Genomic DNA, 22,424 nt, shown 5'->3' with positions numbered 1-22,424 from the left:
AATATCAACTGACAATGTACTCCTTACTTACTGCACGGTGGACACAATATACAACGTTATACAAGACTAGAACTGAGGTGGATTGTACAGGAATTGGAGGCTCTCAGATAATAATAATTTGTTCTTGTATAGCGCTGCTAGTTTTACGTAGCTTTTAACAAAGACATTTAGCAGACACAGTCCCTGCCCCGTGGAGCTTACAATCTATGTTTATGGTGCCTGAGGCACAGGGAGATAAGGTGACTTGCACAAGGTCACAGGCTCCCCTGCTTCACACTCAGTGCCAGTCAGTGTCTTTACTCACTGAGCCCCTCATTCTCCCTTACAGCCACTGCACACGATGAATATTAAATCTAGGCATACACAGATGTTCTGCGTGGAGCAGTGTTACATGGTCCATGCTTTTGGATAAATATATAAATTAGACAACTCTGTTTCTATATAGATTTTTTTTTAAATATATATATAATATAGATTTTGTCTCCTGTCAATCTTAATAGCTAGACAATGTTGAAAATAACATTTTTCCTTTGTACATCAAATAACTCACCACATCGATACTTATTTCTCAATTAAGGCTTACCGGTTCTATGGGCCATTGTTGCATTCTGTAAACTTTACAATTCGGTTATATGAATACATCGTCGGGTTTATATTCAAATTGTCGTATGTTTTTTTTTTTTTTATAGCTTTGTAAATTAATTATATAGAAGAAACTTCTATTAAAAGAAGGTATGTCTAGGTCACGTCACCTTATAAAGGGACATGCCAGGTTTCAGAAATCTGTAAAAAAAAAAAAAAAAAGGACTTGTATCCAATACAATATTGTGTTTATAAAACCAGGTTTTGTGCTTTAAATGTAAAACCGGGGACCCTAATTCAGAAACAGGACACATTCTTGTATGTTCTGTAGCTCTCGCTATATAGAGCAGGAGTGGCCAACTCCAGTCCTCAAGGGCCACCACCAACAGGTCTTCAGCATATTCCTGCTTCAGCACAGGTGGCTCAATCAGTGGCTCAGTCTAAGACTGAGCCACTGTTTGAGCCACCTGTGCTGAAGCTGGGACTGATGGAGCCACCTGTGCTGACGCTGGAATATCCTGAAAACCTGTCCTGTTGGTGGCCCTTGAGGACTGGAGTTGCCCCTCCCCCCTCCCGATATAGAGAGTTAATTTAAAGATTGCTGACCAGTCAACACAGTTCTGAACTGTAAACAAGGTTCAAATTGCACTGCAGATTTTACTTATGCTGAGATCACTCCTTGATCTCTAACCCAGGGGGGCTCATCTCCAGTCCTCAGCCCCCCCCCCTCACAACCAGGTCAGGTTTTCAGGATATCCATGCTGCAGCGCAGGTGGCTTAGGCCTCGGTCCCGCTGCGCTCGTTGGCGCGGGCGGCAATGTAGCGAGTTCCCCACCAGCAGGGGAATCCTCGCGAGCCGGTCCCGGTCCCCACTGGCTGCACAGCTGACTACACGCTGTGGCGCGTCAGCCGCTGGAGACACCAGAGAATGGTGTTTCCTAGCGTTGACGCGTGACGTGTGTGGCTGTGAGCCAATGGGGAGGGGAGGCTTCGGGAGGAGGAGAGGCTTCGGGGAGCGGGGAGGAGTGTGGAGTGAAAGCAGGTGAGTGCCTGTCTGTGTGCGTGCGTGCGTGCGTGCCTGTCTGTGTGTGTATGTGTGTGCCCGAGTGCCTGCCTCTGTCTGTGTGTGTGTGTGTGTGTGTGTGTGTATGAGTGCGTGAGTGCGTGAGTGCCTGCCTCTGTCTGTGTGTGTGTGTGTGTGTGTATGAGTGCGTGAGTGCCTGCCTGTGTGTGCGCGCGTGTGTGTGTATGAGTGCGTGAGTGCCTGCCTGTGTGTGTGCGCGTGTGTATGAATGAGTGCCTGCGTGTGTGTTTAAACTTACTTTCCAGCTCCAGCCCGAGTCCGTGGAGGGAGGGGGGGGAGAGTAGCGGGTCCCTCCGCTCAAGCCACGCCCCCCCTCCCTGTCAAACCGCATATCGCGGTCTGTGTATCTCAGCGCACCGCCTGTCAGCAGTGCGGGTGCGCTGACTCTGGGAGCGGGGCCTTAGCCTTAGTCAGTCCCGGATTTAGCACAGATGGCTCAATCACAGGCTCAGTCTTTGACTGAGCCTGTGATTGAGCCACCTGGGATAGCCTTAAAACATGACCTGTTGGGGGGGGAAGGGGGGTCTTGAGTTGAGCCCCCCTGCTCTAACCCAATCTTCTGCCTGAGAAGTCTGCACTGTGTTGAAGGCCCCTCTGTAGGCAGAATGGTAGAACAAGAACCTCAGTACTGATTTGGCACTTACCTTTTGTTCCTGTCCTACAACTGGCCATGAAACACTCTCTGGAGAGTTCTCACCGTGGCCGAAGCTTTCAAGTATTTGATATAACTACAATGCATCCTGTAAAACCTAAACAATGTCATTTTAATCAACAAGTACAAAAAAAAATAAAATAGATACCAGCTACGCCTTATTTCTCATTATAAATATCTTAATATCCTAAAGATGTGTCTCCCTGGCAGTATATTCTGAACTTCTTCTGTCTGCCGGATGCAAAAAATGCACCCAGGTCTATTCAACCTTCCACAAAGCAAAACATCTGTCAAATGGATAGCTTGTTGGCATAATCTAGAACAGGGGGGCCCAACCGCAGTCCCCAAGATCCCCCCCCCCCCAACAGGACAGGTTTTCAGCATATCCCAGCTTCAGCACATATGGCTCAATCAGTCCCTGCTTCAGCACAAGAGGCTCAATCGGTGCCTCAGTACTTGACTGGATGTAAATCAGTGTCAGTCTTTGACTGAGCCACTGATTGAGCCACCTGTGCTGAAGCTGGGATATCCTTATAACCTGACCTGAGGGGGGGGGGGAGGTCTTGAGAACTGGAGTTGAGTACCCCAGATCTATAGTACTTTTATGAACAAATGCAAATCAGTTTAACTCTTTGATGACAGAGTGGTAACAATGCACTGCTTGGCTCTCTACCAACATAGAAGATCATTCTGTAATATGGCAGCCAGGACTAAGTGGTTATCCATTTAGGTCTTCTCCGTGATGGTTAAAATAAGAACCAGCTGGCTCAAATCGAATGTGTGCTACTGCACATCCATAGGGACACCAGATATTCTGGTGTGTTAGAGCTGCACGGCCCATCTTTTTCATCTTGGTTCACGAAGAGAAAAGTCCGGCTTTGCCGATTCAAAGTTGAAAATATTTGCACGTTATTCGGAGGTTTTGCAAACATTTGTATATCAATCTTACATATTTTTTTTTAAGTTTATACATTTTTGAGCAAGATCGAGAACGGGACTATGAAAAAAAAATGATTCTCCATTCAAGGAGAGGAACAAGATACAGGATGTCAACAATATCATAAAGTCAAAACGTTCTGGCTGCACTTTGAAGAGTGTCTCAGGGTGACTTTCTAAACCCAAATAAATATTGTACGCAAACAGAGAAAAGAAATACATAGATTCAGTTACTTGGACAATTTTACCTCCGCGTCTAAATATTGAGGAAAAATAACAATGAAACACTAACAAAGAATTGAGTAAAATGTCAAATCAACCGTTGCTGAGTAATCTTGATGGATACTAACTAGACAATGGCGAGTAATCTCCAGAAATTTCTATGTAGAGAAATGAAGTCTCTTACACTCTTGCTTCATTTTCTAGTGTATCACCTTGATCAAAAGTCCTAAAACTTAAAGAAATGCCAACTTTCAGTAGTTCGAAGAAAAAAAAAATGCATCTCAATCCTTACATCATTCCTTGGTAAGACAATGTTAGCATAATACATTTCTTCTACAAGTTGGTGAGCCCAAGACCTCATGAAGCGCGCCATTGAAGTAAGAAAGAAGCGTCAACGGGGCGAAAAACACAAGTAAAAATAATCCATCATTTGACCCTCCTTCGCTACTTAGGTTTTCGAGTCTTCATGGAGCTAGTTGGGACATCGAACTTTCTTTTTTTATAACCTTGTGTACTGTACACAGTACACTAAATAACCACATATATATTGAGTCTTGGGTTTGATACATTTTTTTTTTTTTTGCAGAAGCCACAGTACATGTTCCATAAAAACGGTTAAATCTGTCTGGTAAAAATCTTTATTATTCTTTTTTTGGCTACCAAACCTCTGAAAGACCCACAATTAAATCAAGTCCATAATGTTTACTGAATAAGGTTGTAATTAACAATGACGTCATTTCCTACCAGATACAGCACAGATGACTGCCAAGCGGTCTGCTACCAGATGAACGGTATTTAAACACGTTGCTCACTACAGATACGGAGTTCCAGCAGACAAGGGATGCAGTTGACACCTGAACCATTATGTGCTGTGTTTATACTGCGGACACAAGTATGCCACCTTCCTTCTGACAAGGTCGCCCAAAACGTTTAGGCAACAAGCACACTTTATTTGACTTATTACAATCGTTCCCGTGACACCGGCCAGTTCATACCACTTATATTATTTTTGTCTTTGATTCATCAGCGTTTTGGTGCAAAGATACCGTAGCATCACTCACTCATAGTAGAATTGCAGGAGAATTTGTCTGGACATGTCTGCTCATAAAAGATGACCGCAGAGTATATTCAGTAGTCATTGCAGCAGAGCTCATTGTGTTACTAAAACTCCCAGTAGAAGACAACTGGTACGTATACATTATATAGAGCCAGTTTTGCTGTGTCGGATAATACTCAGGCCAAAATCCCTGCTCGCGTCAGTAGCTGTTTTGTGGGCAGTACACAGTAAACCATTGCTAGTTTTATATAGTCTGCTTCTTATTTAATTCAGGGCCTTAAAGTAATGTCTCAAGGCCTTGCAGGGCTATCTCGGCTAGCATCTGCTCACCTCCAGATGACTGCTCTTTGCACAACATTTGGTTATCAGCTGTGATGCTCGGAACAGAACGAGTTCCCTTGGCCTGCTCTTGATTCGGGAGTGATGCCTCTCCAGGTGGCTGGGCGCCCAAGTTAACCCCATCTCCTTTGCCCTGCTGTACTGGAGCTGTCGCTTCACTGCATGGCTGCTGAGCAAGGACAGTGGGGTCACGGCACAAAGGTTCTTCCAGTCGGCCAGACTCATGACGGATCTCCTGGCTGCCGGTGGAGTCCTCTCCCACTGGCTGCTGAGCTTGCAGAATTTCCTCGAGGTTGAATTTTTTCCGCTGCTCTTCGCCGAGGGACGTATTCTCATTAAAGCTGAACCGGGCCGAAATGTCTATGGTGGTTGGAGAGGAGGGTCCGGCACTGGACACTGTGCTGGAAGGTCCACTGCTGTCTATAAACAGAAATATAATAATGTTATTACCTGGTGATTGAATCATTGATGTACTACTTCTTGTAGCCAGACAAGCCTTGGGCAAAACTCTTCTTTTTTTTTGCAGATTGTGATACCTTTTGTGGCACCAACATGGGCCACGATAGTGATTCCAAAAAAGGCAAAACAAATGAAAAAAGAATGAAGTAAAACTAATAAATCTGCAAGCCACAGTACCCGTGTGCAGTGCAAGGCCAAGGGCGGCCAACTCCAGTCCTCAAGGGCCATCAACAGGTCAGGTTTTGAGGATATCCTTGCTTCAGCACAGGTGTCTCAATTAGTGGTTCATTGAGCCATCTTTGCTGAAGCAGGGATATCTTCAAAACCTGACCTGTTGATGGCCCTTGAGGACTGGAGTTGGCCGCCCCTGAAATAGATGGCTATAAAATACAACAAGTTTAACTGAGTATTTTAAGAACGTTGAAAATAAAGTAATGATCAATACTCCAAAAGTAGCACATTACAGAAATATTGTGTACGCCACGAATTGCCTGCTAAACACTCACAAAGCCGTTACTGAAGCACACTGAAATCTTGCAAAGAACTGCTACTCACAGCCACACGGAAATGTTAGAGCAATTTAATGTGACAAGCAGAGTGTTACTTCTTCACATTAAATCACGCTGTTACAAACGTGTGCTCCTGAACATTAAAATGTAGTCAAGATGCAGCGTTCGCGAGTTGTACTTTTTTGCAAGATTGCGGTGCCATGGAATAGATTTATTTTGGCATGGGAGTTTAGGTTAGAATAATGGTGTCAAACTCAGTCCTCAAGGGCCAACAATATGGCAGGTATTAGGGATATCCCTGCTTCAGCACAGGTGGCTCATCAGTAGCTCAGTCTTCGACTGTGCTGAAGCAGGGATATCCATAAAACCTGCTCTGTTGGTTGCCCTTGAGGGCTGAGTTTGACACCCCTGGGTAATAAGTACAGCTCAACGCCGTTATAACGCGATCCGTTACAACGCGAATCCGCTTATAACGCGATGCAAGCGCGGCTCCCAATTTCTGTATTTATGAATACGTTACAACACGATTATTGGTATCTTAAATACTTTATTGTACAATGCATACATTATTTCTAACGCGATCCGATTTTTTGGACCCCAAGCACAGCGTTATAAGGGGGTTGAGCAGCATATTGATTGTTCTCCTTGCAAACAGGAGGTTCGTGTTCTCGTGTGTCCAGGTTCCAGGTTCCATGCGCTGGAAGACAGTTACCTTACAGATATTCTGGCATTTTGATTCTAACACTTCTTTTTGTGATACATACCGCCATACATGTCAAGATACAAGAATAGTAGAGAGACATGAAGGACACGAATCTCAGATCACCAAGTAGATAAGCAGTAAGTACAATTTATGGAGAAAGAGTGCTCAAATGACTGTACTTAAAGCATTTTCAGCTCCTTGGAAACCACTTAATCTCCAGCTGTCTCAGGAAGACAAAATTAGATTGTCAGCTCCACGGGGAAGGGATAAACATCTATAACCAGTGCAGCATACACTGCACAGCTATACAAGACAACAACATCCCTGCTTACAGAGTAGCACAATACCAGACGTCACTCAAACACTAAAGAAAAATATTGGAAATCTTATATGCAGAACAGATGTCCTTGAATTGTCGTCACCTGATTTCCGAGTGGGGTTTTTAAGTCCGATTGTAACCAAAAAGTAATTCAAGTAACCCATAAAATACTTACACCATGGAGGCCTCTCTGAGCGCTGGCGCAGGGGGAGCGATGAAGAGGAGAGTATTCTGTGGGGTAGATAAGGATCCCCAGATGTGTGGCTGGCAATTATGGCGTCGCATCCAGCTGTTATTAGACAAACCCACATACACAATATCAGAGCGTTCCACAGCAGAGTTTAAAATTCACCCCATTCAAAGCCTTGCTCACCTTGATCCAGAAAACCCTTAATGGCACTGTACCTCAACATAACATATGAGAGTTGCAATAAGTCGAAAGCATTCAGCCACCCAACACCATTTCTATTGGCTGTTTTATAGTTAAATATCTATTTAACAGTTTTGTGTTTTTTTGCCGTTTGAAACACCCAACACATTATTAGGAACCAAAGTATATCAGATGGGAAAAAACGGCAACCATTTTTATTCCACCCCCCCCCCCCAATCATATTTCTCTCCAATGTGCTATTTACTAAATATTAAACAGCATTTATAGGACATACCAGTTTTCAAAAAGAGGCGTTTATTGTAGATTGTACCTAATTAATTCTGAGAACCTTTAAATAAGAAAGAGTATATAATTGTGCTGAAATCCATAACAAGTCCCAATGTGATCGCCTGTGAAACATGTAATACCCTCCAAACCTCAGTAAGAAATATGTGATACCAAAGCACTCCAAATCTAGTTTATTAAGGATGTCATTTAGATACAGTACCTGCCGATTCTCTTGAATGGGATTCAGCAAATTGTTTGCACACAGTGGTTAGGAACTCATCGACCTGTCTAAGGGACAGGGAGTTGTGAAGAGTCTCCAGTGGGTAGATGGTGGGCACCATAGAACACCCCTCAAATCCTGCCAAGAACAGAGAAACACTCAAGTTAACACTGACATGCTTACTTGTGCATTTAGGTGTATAGTGTATGCAACAAACAGAACAGATAACCTGCTCTGCATATTCCTAGCTAATTAATCATGCTGAGAATTCTGCGGGGCAATAGCACGTTACGAATCATTTACTAGGGTCACGTGATACAACAGCGCAGGAAAATTCCATCCATCACAATGGGCCAGTATCCCATTGGAAAGCCCAGTGTTGTTTGCCTGCCTAGCAGCAACGAACTGTCTAACTGGACCAGTACCTCATTCTCATTTTTTTTTTATACCACAGCAAACCAACAACGATAAAATACAATGGGGGAGGTTCACCGGGCATACATGCGCGTTACCGCATCGCGATCAGGCGTCAGTTGCTATTAAAATCAACAGCAATTAGTGCTGGATTGGGGTGCGGAGAATGTACATGGACAGAACATGTTCTTTGCCCATCACCAGTAGTACATAGAAATATAAGGAGTCTGTTAACCATTGTTGGATTTGTTTAGCATCAGATACTTTTCTAACTGTCCTGCATTATAAAATTAATAACTTTATTTCATATAGCGCTTTTCTCCCAGCGGGACTCTACGCGCGTCACAATTACAGTATAGGGCGCTGTACGCAGCATTGTGGATTTCTACAGACACGGTCCCTGCCCAGAAGAGCTTCCAATCTATTATCTGTGGCACAGGGAGGTAAAGTGACTCGCCCAACGTCACCAGGAGCTGACACCGGGAGTTGAACCAGATGCCCCGGATTCACGCTCAGATCAGCGCCTCTACTCACTGAGCCACTCTTTCAGCCCATTACTATTTAACTTCTTAAAACGTTGCGCGATTGAACCCTTGCAAAGTGAATTGTTGCACGATCTCCAGTCTTGCAGTAGTTCACATTGTTTAGAATAAAGTATGCCTCCCCTTGTACAGTATACGTGTTATCTGTATGCATCACCTATTGCCGGTGACAAACATGGACGTCACTCCCCCTCCCCCCCCTTCCTCCACTTTCCCTGTATCTCATTCATTTGCTGTCCCTTCTCCCTTGCCTTATTAATATTGTATTAAAATTGGATGGAGGAAAAAAAAAAAAAAAGAAAGTATGCCAAAGTCGTGTGAAGGAAGACATCCAAATTCAAGACCAAATCTGAGTGTCCTTCAACAAACTCATTGCAAGGGTAAGGGAATTACTACATGGTTCAGTAAACATGATCAAGTCCGGTTTCTGGACATATATACGGAAGTTACAAGGCAGGAGAGAATTCCAGATCTTAGGGGAAAAAAATATTCTATTTCCGCACACCAGAAATGTACCTTTTTGGAGTTTAATATTTGTATCGTTAGCAGTTCCTGTTCTAGTAAAGAGTAGAGAAACAACCTTATTTGGGATATCAGGTTTAATTGCATTTTCTCTTGCTCTCTTTGTAAAAATAAACCTGTTAACGTCTGTATGTTAGAATTATAAAACGTATTGTAAAAGATGGAATAAACATAAATTACTGATCAAATTAACAGGCACATTTCATACAAAATGAAAGCTTATTTCTCCAAATAATTAGCGGTAAAGGAGCAGTTTCCCCTGCACAATTTTTTTTTTAACCTCGTCCCCCCCTTTTTTAAAAACGTGGTTGGGAGTCAGGGGGTCCCCTGAGCTGAACCCCGTCAATTTCAGCTCTTGGGACCCACTGGTTCCTGCGATTCATACTTGTAAAGGTAGCATTGGTACTATCCCCTCCAGGGGATACAAAATGGCGGTGTAAATCTCCCAGGTTACCCAGGCCAATAGTAAGCCGCAATGTCATGTGTGGTGGCTTCCTATTGGCTTGCGTCACGTGGCAGAAGTAAAAACCTGTGGGGGGAAAAAGGGGGATGAGCAGGGCACCTTCTCTCTCATGTGGAGTCTGGTTGCAGGTTTGGGATGGGTGTCCTTCCTAAGTTCCTACATGCTCTCTAGTGTTGAGTGTTCTTGGCGAGTAGCACGTTGGCAAAAGTTTGAAATAAATATGTTTGTCTTCACTTTTCATATTCTGGAGACAAATGTTAAAAGCAATTCTCCAGAGAATTATTGTAGACTGTTCAGTTAAATTAGCACCACCCACCAACGCACATATCTCCTACCCAATGGCTTTCTGATAACACCCACCAACACACATATCTCCTACCCAATGGCTTTCTGATAACACCCACCAACACACTTATCTCCTACCCAATGGCTTTCTGATAACACCCACCAACACACTTATCTCCTACCCAATGGCCTTCTGATAACTTCCACCAACGCACATATTTCCTACCCAATGGCCTGCTGATAACATCCATCAATGCACATATCTCCTACCCAATGGCCTTCTGATAACATGCACCAAGGCACATATCTCCTACCCAATGGCCTTCTGATAACATGCCCCAATGTACATATCTCCTACCCAATGGCCTTCTGATAACATGCACCAACGCACATATCTCCTACCCAATGGCCTGCTGATAACGTGACAGCCAAGTGTAGCCGCACAGACTTTGTTTTCTCTAAATCATGAGACGCTCGTCCGTTACAATCACCAAAGCACGTATCCCAAACAAAGACAGACATTATTAATATCAGTACTGTGTATACCAAAAAAAAGCAGTAGCTAATATTTTATCTGAACCGTTTTTAGTTGAAGCAATTAGCACTAATAAAAAGAGCAGATAATATAAAGGTTTTGTTGAATTATTAGCAAGCGTTATTAATAAAGCACTGCGGGAAATATGTAAATTTTAAGTACTATATTGTAGACCAGTATATAAAACATATCGTAGCTCAACCACAAAGCAATCATATAGCAACATATAACTGTAACCGAAACGTTTTTATTATACTTACTGGACGTTATATTCATATACTCGGAAGAATAAACACAATTGGAGATAAATAATGAAATTAAGACAAGGTTATAGTCTGATATTTTACGGTCCAAATTGATAGTATTAAGAAATATAACTGTATTGAAGCAATTAAATGAGGTTTTATGTGAACATATAACGTACCAACAACTCACACAAAAAAATCCTCCAATGATTTAATCTGCTGACATGGCAACATTTTCACAATCATCGCGATAGCCTCATACCACATAACAAAAATACTAGAAACCTAATAAAACACCATCAGATTCACAACCCCAGGCACGTTCATGGCTTGAGTTTCCAATATCCTGTGTGTTAAGGAAACGGATTTAAAAACCAAAACATTGCGTTATGGTTCTCATGCATTCGTTTGGTGAGGATGAATTATTTTAAGGTAACAATATTTGGTTACAACCATGCGGACGGTCCGGGGTTACAAAACTGGGCCATGAAAACAGAATAAAGTTGATTTCATAACACAATATACGCGTTTGTAATAGGCAAAGTGAACTTTCACACAGGCAGCATACAGTGGGACCTACAGGTGTAGCAAGACTTGCTGTCGGCGTGACCGCGGGAACGCGCTAGATTACAGCTGAGTGAACACTTTGTTGTAGGGGAATAAGTGGTGGGTTACATTGCATTTAAAGACACACACCGGCGCACTAGTGCCGCGAATCATTACTGCAGAGTTCTATGACCAACACTCCACTCCATGCTTCCCGGTCGCAGCTCAATCGCGGTCGCCGTTTCCAATCTTCTGCTGGGGATTTAGACTTGGTTTCTCACGGTCACGGGGACAGTAAGTCTTGCTACATGTGTACAGTATGTTTACAGCACCAAGTCTACGCCTATTGTGGTTAAAGAGACACACAGGTAAGTGTCCAGCACACCATGAAATATTATCATAAAGAAAACCAAACCCCTTCCCAAAAAAACACCCCCACAACAAACAACAGGAAAGATATGAGCGCGCACTCGTTGGAACCACACAGGCGTGAGTTATAAAACAGAAAGGAAGCCACTTAATGATCGTATACATGACATGAGAGGCCTCAATCCTCGTCCCTTTCTGTAGTCCAGCCTCAACCCTAATTAAATCTCTGTAACCAATCATGGAGGTAAATAGCCCTGGCGTCGTTGCGTTACATCACCACCAAATAATGCCTTTCACCAGGATCCCTGACCCTGGAAACCACTTCAGCCGCCATTTAAACCTAATAGCCGTCCAGTCTAGTAGGACCCCCTTTCTGACCGACCGAGGCCACTAGAGGGACAGCAACAGGTCCGCCGCCCTAGCCAGGGCCTGCAAACCAAAGCCCCAAATGTATGCTGTATTCATCCCAGGTGCAATCTGCTCAAGCCCACCACCGTGAGCTGTGATAAACAATATATCCTTCACATCCCACACAAATAAATCATACCCCACCAGATCAGGCCAGGAACTTCCCAGAGTCTGGATCAGCTAAGTGCTACCCTCACCTAATCCTCATTTAAACCCATTAACACTGACTGAGCCACCTGTGCTGAAGCTGGGATAGCCTTAAAACCTGACCTGTTGGGAAGTCTTGAGGACTGGAGTTGGCCACTCCTGGTTTACATGATAAACATCTCACATCTGAGTGTTACAAATAAATATACCTTTATGTATTATTGTTAGTGGTGTATTTATATACAAAGTCTAGTACTGTATATGCAGCTTCTACATCAGGGGAGCGCTAACTTTTGGAGTTGCGCTCTCCTGCCTGCTCCCCTATGTGCTCGCGCCCCCCTTACTTTTTTACCGGCATCAAATGATGCTGCGGGTGACGGCACATGACCCCGTTGCCATGGTGACGCGGCACAACAAGGCTTCTGAACCCGGTAAGTAGGTTACAGAGGCCTCGCGTGATCCCCCGACATTTCATTTAAATGCCTTGGGGAACAGCGCGCAGCCTCTGCAACCGCCGCGCAGCCTCTGCAACCGCCGCGCCCCCTCCAAAAAAAATCCTGGCCCCCCCAGTTTGCGCAAATCAAATCAATCATGAGACAGACCATCTGATCTGTGCTGGTTCAATAATGTCATATATATCACAGAAAATCAATCGTCAGGTCACAGCGCTCAAGGATGAGAGAACTTCTGGGTAGAAAATAGAAAACATTATTCATCCTTCACCCGTTGCAAGCGTCTCGGTCAGTGAAAGGGTTCAATAATATGCTGCAGGAAGGCGATTCTAACAAAAAAACAAACAAATAAGGAGCCTTTGTACTACGCGTCGCAAACGGCGTTTTGGATGGACAATTGGGGCGCTGAAATCAAGTTTGAATTGTGATTGGGAGCTCCTATGTACCAGCCTGAAATTGTGCCACCAGCTTCAAAAACAGACTGTGCTGGGCGCACCCATGTGAATGGTAGACACAAATTTTTTTGTTTCCGTGAACCCCCCCAAAACTGCATTAGAATCGCCCACAAGTTCAACTTGGCGCAAACCCTAAAAAGTCTGTTTATATTGTCAGCGAATAATGAAGTTGCCATGCATTACCCAAATATGTATTTGACCCAGCACAGATGTTTCAATATATAGGTTCAAAATATATATTCTTTTCACAGTATGGATATGGTAAATAATATTTCACTAATAATTTATATTTTCCAGTCCCAAGTCTCTGATAGCCTCCTGGCTATTGCCTCGTGGATGATGCTCTGCCGCCTTAAACTGAGCTCCTCACATTTTCCCCTAAACTTGGCTCAATATCCACTTTTTTCAGCTCTATAAACGGCACTATCACCTATCCTGTCGCCAAAGCACGTTGCCTAGGAGGGACATTTGACTCCTCCCTTTCCTTCTCCATTCACATTGATGGCATGGATAACATTTGTCGCTTCTTCCTCCATAATATTACCAAGATCTGCCCTTTACTCTGTCACGCTTCTGCTAAAACTCCAATGCTTGCCCTTATTCTCTCCCATTTGGACTATTGTAACATACTGCCAACAGGCCTCTCTGCCTCAAAACTTTCTCCATTTCAATCTATCCAAAATTTGGCTGCTTGAAAAAGGTCACTGTCTCCCAAAACAGTCTCTGCTCATCTCCTCCTTAAATCCCTCTCCTGGCTTCCCATCAAGTTTTGGATCATCCACAAAGTCCCGCCACCCTTACCTTCAAGGCTCTCCCCTCATCTGCTCCTCCCTCCATCCCATATCAGCTTTGATCTCTCGCTACACCCCTGCTCATCTCCTGCGCTGAACCCATAACTGTCTCCTCTACACCCCTTTTTCCCCTCTATGGCTCTCACCTTAAACCTTTTTCCATCACTGCCCCCTTACATGTAAAACTCCCTCAACCTCAGTATACGCCGAGCACCCGTCTCTCCTCACCTGCAAGATAAACCTTAAAACTCACCTCTTAAATGAAGCTCTCCTATAGTCTAGGCCAGTGTTTTTCAACCAGGGTTCCCTGGGCCTCCCTAAAGGATTCCCTGCAATGTTCAGGTAATTTGAAAATTGTACCAAATACAGAAGAATTTATAATGCATCGGATCTCAGCTATGCTCAGAGAGGGTTGGGGTTCCTCAGAATTTCACATAGGGTTCCTTAACCAGAAAAAAGTTGGAAACCACTGACCAAGACTCATGGTTACTGTCCCACACCGAGAAAAAAAGAGAAAAAAAGAGAGAGATCCAGCGCTCCGTGGATTTCAAGATAAATGAATTTATTGTGCCACACGACGTTTCGACCAACAGGTCTTTTTCAAGTGATTAGGCACTTATGTGATATAACATAACAAAACCAGGGGAAAGAAAATTCCCCCAGTATTGTGACTAAGGGCCTCATGCAGAGAGCATAGAATTTTCAAATTGGCGAATTTCATAAAAAGTAGCTTTTTTGGAGAGTTTTATTCTCCATATGCAGAAAAGTGCGAATTCTGCTATGTTTAACATGGATGCGTGTGGCGAGTTTGAATGGAAAAGATGCGCGCTTCAGAAATGTAAAAAAAAAAATCGCGGCTTTTTTTCCCCCTTTGCTATAGGCGGCTTATTGCCAATATTTCCTAGCGCGGCAAAAATGAGAAAATCGCGCCATTTCCCTGGCGCGAACAGCCGCTACATGCCGTTCGTACCTCTCTGCATTCGGAGAGTTTTAAAAATGGCGAGATGGAGGTTCTCGCCAGCCGCGAGGCGAGTTTTAGCAATAAAAAAACCAAAATGGCGCGTTTTTCGTAACTCGCCATTTTATGCCGGTTTCTGCGCGAAATTGTACAAAAAATGGCGAATTTTGAAATAACGATGCTCTCTGCATGAGGCCCTAAGATCGGCTGATCTATAGCAAACAACTCCAAAAAAATATAGAAATGGTTAAACAAACCAGAACACAGAAAAATAAATTGACCTCTTGAAAATGGTGTCATGAAAAAAATGGTATAACACACAGCTGAAGGTGAAAATAAATATGACCCTATGATGTGCTGCAAACGGACTGTGAAAGCTGATGCCAAAGCTATGCTGCACACATAAAATAAGCAGCAAGAGAAGGGAGTCCAAGTAGTGCACTGGTAGCACTGGTAGCACTCATGAGCTGCTGCATCAGCTTTCACAGTCCGTTTGCAGCACATCATAGGGTCATATTTATTTTCACCTTCAGCTGTGTGTTATACCATTTTTTTCACGACACCATTTTCAATAGGTCAATTTATTTTTCTGTGATTTAGTTTGTTTAACCATTTCTATATTTTTTTGAGTTGTTTGCTATAGATCGGCCGATCTTAGTCACAATACTGGGGGAATTTTCTTTCCCCTGGTTTTGTTATGTTATATCTGTACTCCCTTGCTTTGGTTCCTACCAGACTTTTTGTGCCTCTTTGGTGTATATATTTTTCTATCATTGTATCACACAGCAATTTATTATGTGATTTGTGTGGGTCTGTCTTGTGTGTTTTTCAATACTCTTTGCCAATAAAGTCCATTTTTTCTATTTTTTCATTATATATTGTTTGAGTGCACCTTTTGGACCCCTCTTTCGCCTTTTTTTTTTGTAACATATTCCCTATGGGTCGGTAGCACCACCAGAGGGTCACTCTCTACCCTGACCTTTGGTTATCTCTCATTACTAGGTCATTCAGGGGTGATTTGATTGCGGCATCTATTTTGTGTTTAATTCATATATATATATTTTTTTTTTTTTAAATCACACTACTGGTTTCATTTAAATTGTATAATTCAGGTACTCAACTCGGCGTAATGCATCAAAAGTCATTTCAAACAACCAACTGTGTGTCATATTTATGAAACCTTCATACATACAATGAACATTTCATGATAAAAATTCAAATACGATCTTTGTACATAGCATCCAATATTTGGAGGAGGGGGAATATATTTTAAGAATGTGCTAAAACCATTGATGGATAATTCCCCTTAGGATTTGACACGCACATATACATTACCAAGGCTTTCACTGTGATTGCATCAAATGGTTGGACTGAATAAGCTTTATACATGCAAAACAATCCAATTCACAAGGCACATGCGCTAAATTCAATGGTCACTGTGACCTGAATGGGTTCCTCTGATGCAGAGCATAATACAGAAGAGGGTATGTATCAAAATGGTGCACTTTCATCCAAAACACAGAGCTCACATTTGCATCAGTGACACATATATGAAGATTGTTAAAGCCATCCAGGTTTCATGTGTCATTTTATTATAGGATTGAAGCAGGGGGTCTCCGGAGCTGAACCGCGTTGATTTCAGCTCCGGAGACCCCCTGCTTCTTGAGATACTTACCTCCGTAGCGGGTGCCGGTATCTCTGGCAAGTTTAAAGACCCTGGTCATGCGGTCCAACAAGAAGCCGCAACGGCTGATGTCGCGACTTGCTATTGGGCCGCGGGAAGTTTAAACGCTGCCATTATGGTAGACACACAAGTTCCCCTACGGAGGTAAGTATCTCTGGAAGCAAGGGGTCCCTGGAGCTGCAATTAACACAGTTCAGCTCCGGAGACCCCCTGCTTCAACTCTGTAATTAAATATATATATTTAGATGAAACCTGGATTTCTGCTTTAGTCTTGCTTCTTACATAAAGCGCGGGTTATTGGCACTCGGGGAATGTATCGGACGCAGGGAGAGAGGAAATCTGCAGTTAGAAATCTGCACCAGTTAGAGGCCCAAAGTTTCATACGTCTCATTATAATATTGCACTGACTCCTCCCATAACCACACACCCCAACCGCGTCTTGTGCAAGTTGCAGTAATAATGCAGCCAATAATTCCGCAAAGCACCGTAACACACAGGCACAAAGCAGAGGGCAATGCTCTATTTGTTGCCGTTTTTAGGGTAAACACATTTTTTTTTATGGGCCGTAATAGACCCCACGTGGATTTATTATATCAAATAAATAAATGTTATGTCTGGGCATCAGCGCGGTGTGGATTATTTCCTGGAGGGTTCGACGCCCTAAAGAGGACGGGGCCCCTCCACGTTTATGGGTATAACGGAAGTTTATTTATTTCATTAACCCTTTTGGGTGCCAATGAGGATACCTAGGCTCTCCAAAGGCACTTGATGGGTTAATGGCTGATTTTATTGATCTATATATATATATATATATATATATATATATATATATCAATGTTTTTTATATGTATGAATTTGTAAGTCTTTTTTTATAATATTGGTATTGACTTACAATGGCTTACAGTCCTGATGCAAGTCTCCTTTTGTGAATAGGGCAGTTAACCATTCTTATAGAGGGGGGGGGGGGGGCTAGGTGTGTTGGGGTTGGCTGAGCGTTAGATGTTTGGAGTAAGTGCCCAGAGAGGGTGATAGGAGTTAACACCTTAACTCCGGCAATATAACGTCCTTTCCTGTTGTAGGTAACGTCACGCTGTGTTCCCTGAATTAGCACAGTTTAGTCAAATCTCCCCCTTATACTTTTACATTTTACTCATTAAGTCCAATCTCACCCGGCTTTTGATTTGTTGCTGTCCTCTCAAAAGGAGATCACAGTTCCACGTCAAAACCAAGGACCGGTTATTCATTTTATGTCTAAATGTGGAGCAATTGTTTGCCCTGTTTTAGAAACGGCCAGGCTAGCAGGTGCTAACGCGTTCCACAGCACAGCAAACGACACACAGGAACGCCATTTAACAATGGTTTGTGGTTAATAGATTATAAAGGAATTAGTGAGAGCGGAGATACTTCACCAATCTGTTTTAACTCAGTCTGCGCTACGCCAAGTGCTAAACGCTCCATGGCCCTTATTCTGCAGTCTGCGATAGTGCCGATCCGGCGCTGTCGCATAGAAAATCCCATTGAAGCCAACTGGGCTTTTCCCTTGATAGAACAAGGCCCCATGTTATTCATTCAGGTGCGATACTGCCGATCAGGCCTTACTACACCGAAACTCAAATAAAAGCCAATGGCGGTTTCTGTGTGGTAGGTCCCGCTTGTTCTATTGCCCTTTGATGACAACTTACAATGCATCAAGGCAATTTTGCTACCCAGCAGTCTTGCTACATAGGCCCCTATGTCTATTTCATATGTCGGGAAGCTACTTCTCATGCAAGGGAAACTTGGACCTCCAAACTGTCTGGTGTTCTGGTCCAGAACGACGTACCTGAACGGCGCTCAGAGCTTCTTTGACATGGAGATGCGGCTTAACCGCACACTACATAAAAGGGAATATTAGCTCTATTTTATGGTTGGGTTGTTAATTCATGTTTAGGCGCTCTTCTGATGAGCGAATGGTATCCTGCTTAAATAGTTCTATTCCTGGATTCCTTTAGGTCACTATAGGAACAGATCTAAAAACATAAGACATCCTCCGACCCTGCTTATGAATCATGAGGTTCCATCACAAAAACAGTAACAACCAGGCAAAGCTCTCTGTGTGCAAAATTAGCGTTTGAGCAACAGCCGTACATGACTTAATGCAACACCAACACGTACAGGAAGCTCAGCAAACCACTGGGAAGGGAAACCCGGGGAAGTGGAAGCAGGTTAATGGTCAGACAGACAGTGAAATGCCCCCTTTTGTACAATTTTTTTGGGAAAGGGGTCCGAAACATTTTTAGCACACGTTGCATTCCAAAAAGCAGACAGTGTACGGTAACTGTCTTGGCGACCACAGCAGAAGGCACAGCTGCAGGCGTGCAGTACCGTAGAGACACCCCAAATCGTCCTGACCCGAGACCAGCCAGTTCTTGAAGAGGCGGAGGTGGTAGGAGCATTGGTGCAGGTGGTGGGCCATGGCCCCATCCAGACAGATGTTCCGAGCCTGGGGGTACTCGGAGGAAAAGCTGCGCAGGAGCTGGGCGACCTCGAGGTCTTCCAGGCATTCTAGAGGAAAATGGCCCATGACAAGCGACAAGGAAAGAAAGAAGCGTGAGGATGAAAAACAAAGAGATAGGGGGGGGGGGAGGGGGGATGAGGAGGGGGGGGGGTGAGGGGGGTGGGAAAGCATGTGACAAGTAATCAGGGAATGTATAAAAGCCCTGAGAGATGGGCCCTTCCGATCCATGCTAAAGATGGAAATAAAAAACATAAGATGGTACGGAGAGAGGTGGCAAAGTAGAGGCGCGTGATGGTGATTATTTTATAAGCCCTCCGCCTGTTATGTGTTGCACAGATTCCAAGCGAAACTCACCTTAGTCTTAGCCACATGGAAAATCTAAGCCCTCTGGATACTCGGTTGGTGATGCACGAAAAATATGTGACGTATATCTGCATGCCAAGCGGTGGAAGTGAAAAGTATTAGCTTTCCCTACACCCGGGGTGGGCAACTCTAGTCCTCAAAAAAAAACCCTCCCCCTCCGCCCCCAACAGATTAGGTTTTCTGGATATCCCAGCTTCAGCACAGGTGGCTCAATCAGTCCCTGCTTCAGCACAAGTGGGTCAATCAGATTGAGTCACCTGTGCTTAAACTGGGATAACCATAAAACCTGACCGGTTGGGGGGGTCTTGAGGACTGGGGTTGAGCACCCCTGCTCTGCACCACTAACACGGATGTGTGAATAACTGGTGTAGATACTTCTGCAAATCCCACATCCGGTGCACAAATTCGTGTGTCTATTGGAGAAGTTTTACAAAAGCACGACTCCCAGAACCACCTTCTCTACCACTTGTTGCAAATTCAGACGGACATGCAACACTTTGAACATCACGTTATCGAATACTTTAGAGCTAGTTGCTGCCGGAGCCGCTCTTGCAGAGAGAATATCTTACTGTGGAAAGAATGAAGCACCAATTTCCACATATCATTGATGAGAGTTTAGTCCGTACAAATGTAAGAAAAAATATACTCTTTTTTAACAATTATGCATATATTTAAAGCAGAACTCCTGGTTTCATTTTTTTTGTGTTTTTTTAGGTTGGAAGCAGGGGCTCTCAGTATCTGAACCGTGTTAATTTCAGCTTTGGGGACCCCCTGCACCCTGAGATACTTACCTCCGTAGGGGTTGCCGGTAGAAGCTCCAGATGGACGTGTCAGGGCTATAATAATGGCGGTTTAAATTTCACAGCGTCATACGGGCCAATAGGAAGCCATCATCTTGTGCCGCCTCCTATTGGCCCGGGACATTGTGACCGGGACATTTACACTTGCGGTCCCAGGCCCGGTCAGTCAAGGTAGCCCGCCCCCCCTGCCAGCGACACTAGAGTTTAGTGCATGCACCTGCACAGGCAGGAAGAGCCTTCCCCTTCCACAGAACCCCACTGCAGGACCCTTTGCTGGCCGATGCTCCCTTTTGCTAGGGTGGATCCGAGGGCCCCAGGTATGACCACTATGCTCCCTAACCCATTACCCCCTTTTAGCCCCCTCCCCAGGCCAAGTACCCTCTACATCCTCCCTCCCCAGGCCCTGTATCCCCTTATACCCCCATCCCCAGTACCCTCTACATCCTCCCTCCCCAGGCCCTGTATCCCCTTATACCCCCATCCCCAGTACCCTCTACATCCTCCCTCCCCAGGCCCTGTATCCCCTTATACACCCATCCCCAGTACCCTCTACATCCTCCCTCCCCAGGCCCTGTACCTCCTTTTACCCTCCTCCCCATGCCCATTACACCCTACAACCCCTTTCCCAAGGCCCAGCAGCCCATTATACCCCCCTCCTCAGGCCCTGTACCCCCTTACCTCCTCCCCAGGATCTCCTTATACCCTCCCCCCCAATATCCATTACCTTCTTCTACCCCCCCCTCAGGTCCATTACCTCCTTATAATCTCACTTAGGTTCATTACCCCCTTATACCCCCCCCCCTCAAGGACTCACTGGTGAACTCATCTAACATACCTGGGAAATAAGTCCATTTAAATATGCAAATGAGCATGTTTGAATATGCAAATATGATTATTTTCCCAGGTATCTCTCCATGTGTTGTGTAGAGGAGTGTCTTGGGAACTATGTAAGTGAAGGTACTCTACTAAATAGGACTCTTCTCTGGCAAATGTCATTTGTCATTTCAGACTTCTATCCATCTTTTCCATCAAACTTTTGGGCAAATTTCTCAATGGTTTCAAAAGTTTAAAGCGAGACAAAGTCACATCGGACAGATACACGCCTCTCCCTCACTGAGACGGACTTCAAAATCAGTTGAACAGATCACTTGTGAGCACATTGACATCTCCGACGGGTCCACAACCCCGTCTTTCCCCATTATCTCTCAGCATACAATGCTTCCATTGCAGACAGGGATTCTGGGTAATGGCATGCAAATGAGCACTGTGTCACCTTTTGCTTCTTGTCCATTTTAACACCTTATAAACGCCTGCCGCATCACACAGCTTTTCAGCACAGCCTGGGTTAAAGTGCAGAGCCAGTAAACCTACTCACAGACAGCTTTTTTTTGACCTTTGGCAACACATTTTTTCCAGGTTGATTTACTCTTTGTACACTATAAAATACCTTCACTTGGTTCTATTAATTTAAATAGAACTGCTTTGTAAAAAGCTGAAGCATCTCGGTTACGTTAAAAGCACAATGTGTGAAGTAATCAGATCTTACATAATGTCCAATTATCCCTAGCAACTACTCAATCTTAATCTAGGTGCCTGTTCGGTCAGGGAGAACAAGGAGAAACTTGAGTTGGTCGGTGCTGAAAACAGGGAAGAACATCCCCGCACAGCATTGACTTGCGGCCTATTAGTGAAAAACAGAAAATATAGAAAAATGCAAAAGTAATTTTTTTTTTTTTTTGATAATGCAAACATCAGTATCTATTAGGGATTTCAACCACATACGGAACACGCCTTTCTAAGGCCTCGGTCCCGCTGCGCTCGTTGGCGCGGGCGGCAATGTCGCGAGTTCCCCACCAGCAGGGGAATCCTCGCGAGCCGGTCCCGGTCCCCACTGGCGGCACAGCTGACTACACGCTGTCGCGCGTCAGCCGCTGGAGACACCAGAGAATGGTGTTTTCTAGCTTTGACGCGTGACGTGTGTGGCTGTGAGCCAATGGGGAGGGGAGGCTTCGGGAGGAGGAGAGGCTTCGGGGAGCGGGGAGGAGTGTGGAGTGAAAGCAGGTGAGTGCCTTTCTCTGTGTGTGTGTCTGAGTGCGTGCCTGTCTGTGTGTGTGTGTGCCCGAGTGCCTGCCTCTGTCTGTGTGTGTGTGTGTGTGTGTGTGCCCGAGTGCCTGCCTCTGTCTGTGTGTGTGTGTGTGTGTGTGTATG

At 44.3% G+C, this 22,424-nt stretch overlaps 1 protein-coding gene across 5 annotated transcripts in view; it reads right to left on the bottom strand.

The window, feature by feature from the left end:
* Positions 1–22,424, bottom strand: part of PPIP5K1 (diphosphoinositol pentakisphosphate kinase 1) — a 102,502-nt gene that overhangs the window by 16,665 nt on the left and 63,413 nt on the right. For 2 of the 5 annotated variants that reach the window (XM_075575510.1, XM_075575513.1), the window contains 4 exons: positions 18,921–19,100; positions 7,741–7,878; positions 7,038–7,151; positions 4,864–5,292 (listed from right to left, as the gene is read on the bottom strand). In XM_075575510.1, coding sequence (XP_075431625.1) covers positions 4,864–5,292; positions 7,038–7,151; positions 7,741–7,878; positions 18,921–19,100 — 861 coding nt within the window. Of the gene's footprint in view, positions 1–639; positions 5,293–7,037; positions 7,152–7,740; positions 7,879–18,920; positions 19,101–22,424 lie in introns of those variants that run through there. The other 3 variants (XM_075575512.1, XM_075575516.1, XM_075575514.1) reach the window with 2 other exon arrangements.

The sequence above is a fragment of the Ascaphus truei genome, chromosome 18 (assembly GCF_040206685.1).
Source record: "Ascaphus truei isolate aAscTru1 chromosome 18, aAscTru1.hap1, whole genome shotgun sequence".
NCBI classification, from domain to species: Eukaryota; Metazoa; Chordata; class Amphibia; order Anura; family Ascaphidae; genus Ascaphus; species Ascaphus truei.
Note: the sequence above shows the minus strand (reverse complement) of the source record. Positions and strands in the feature narration are given on the sequence as shown.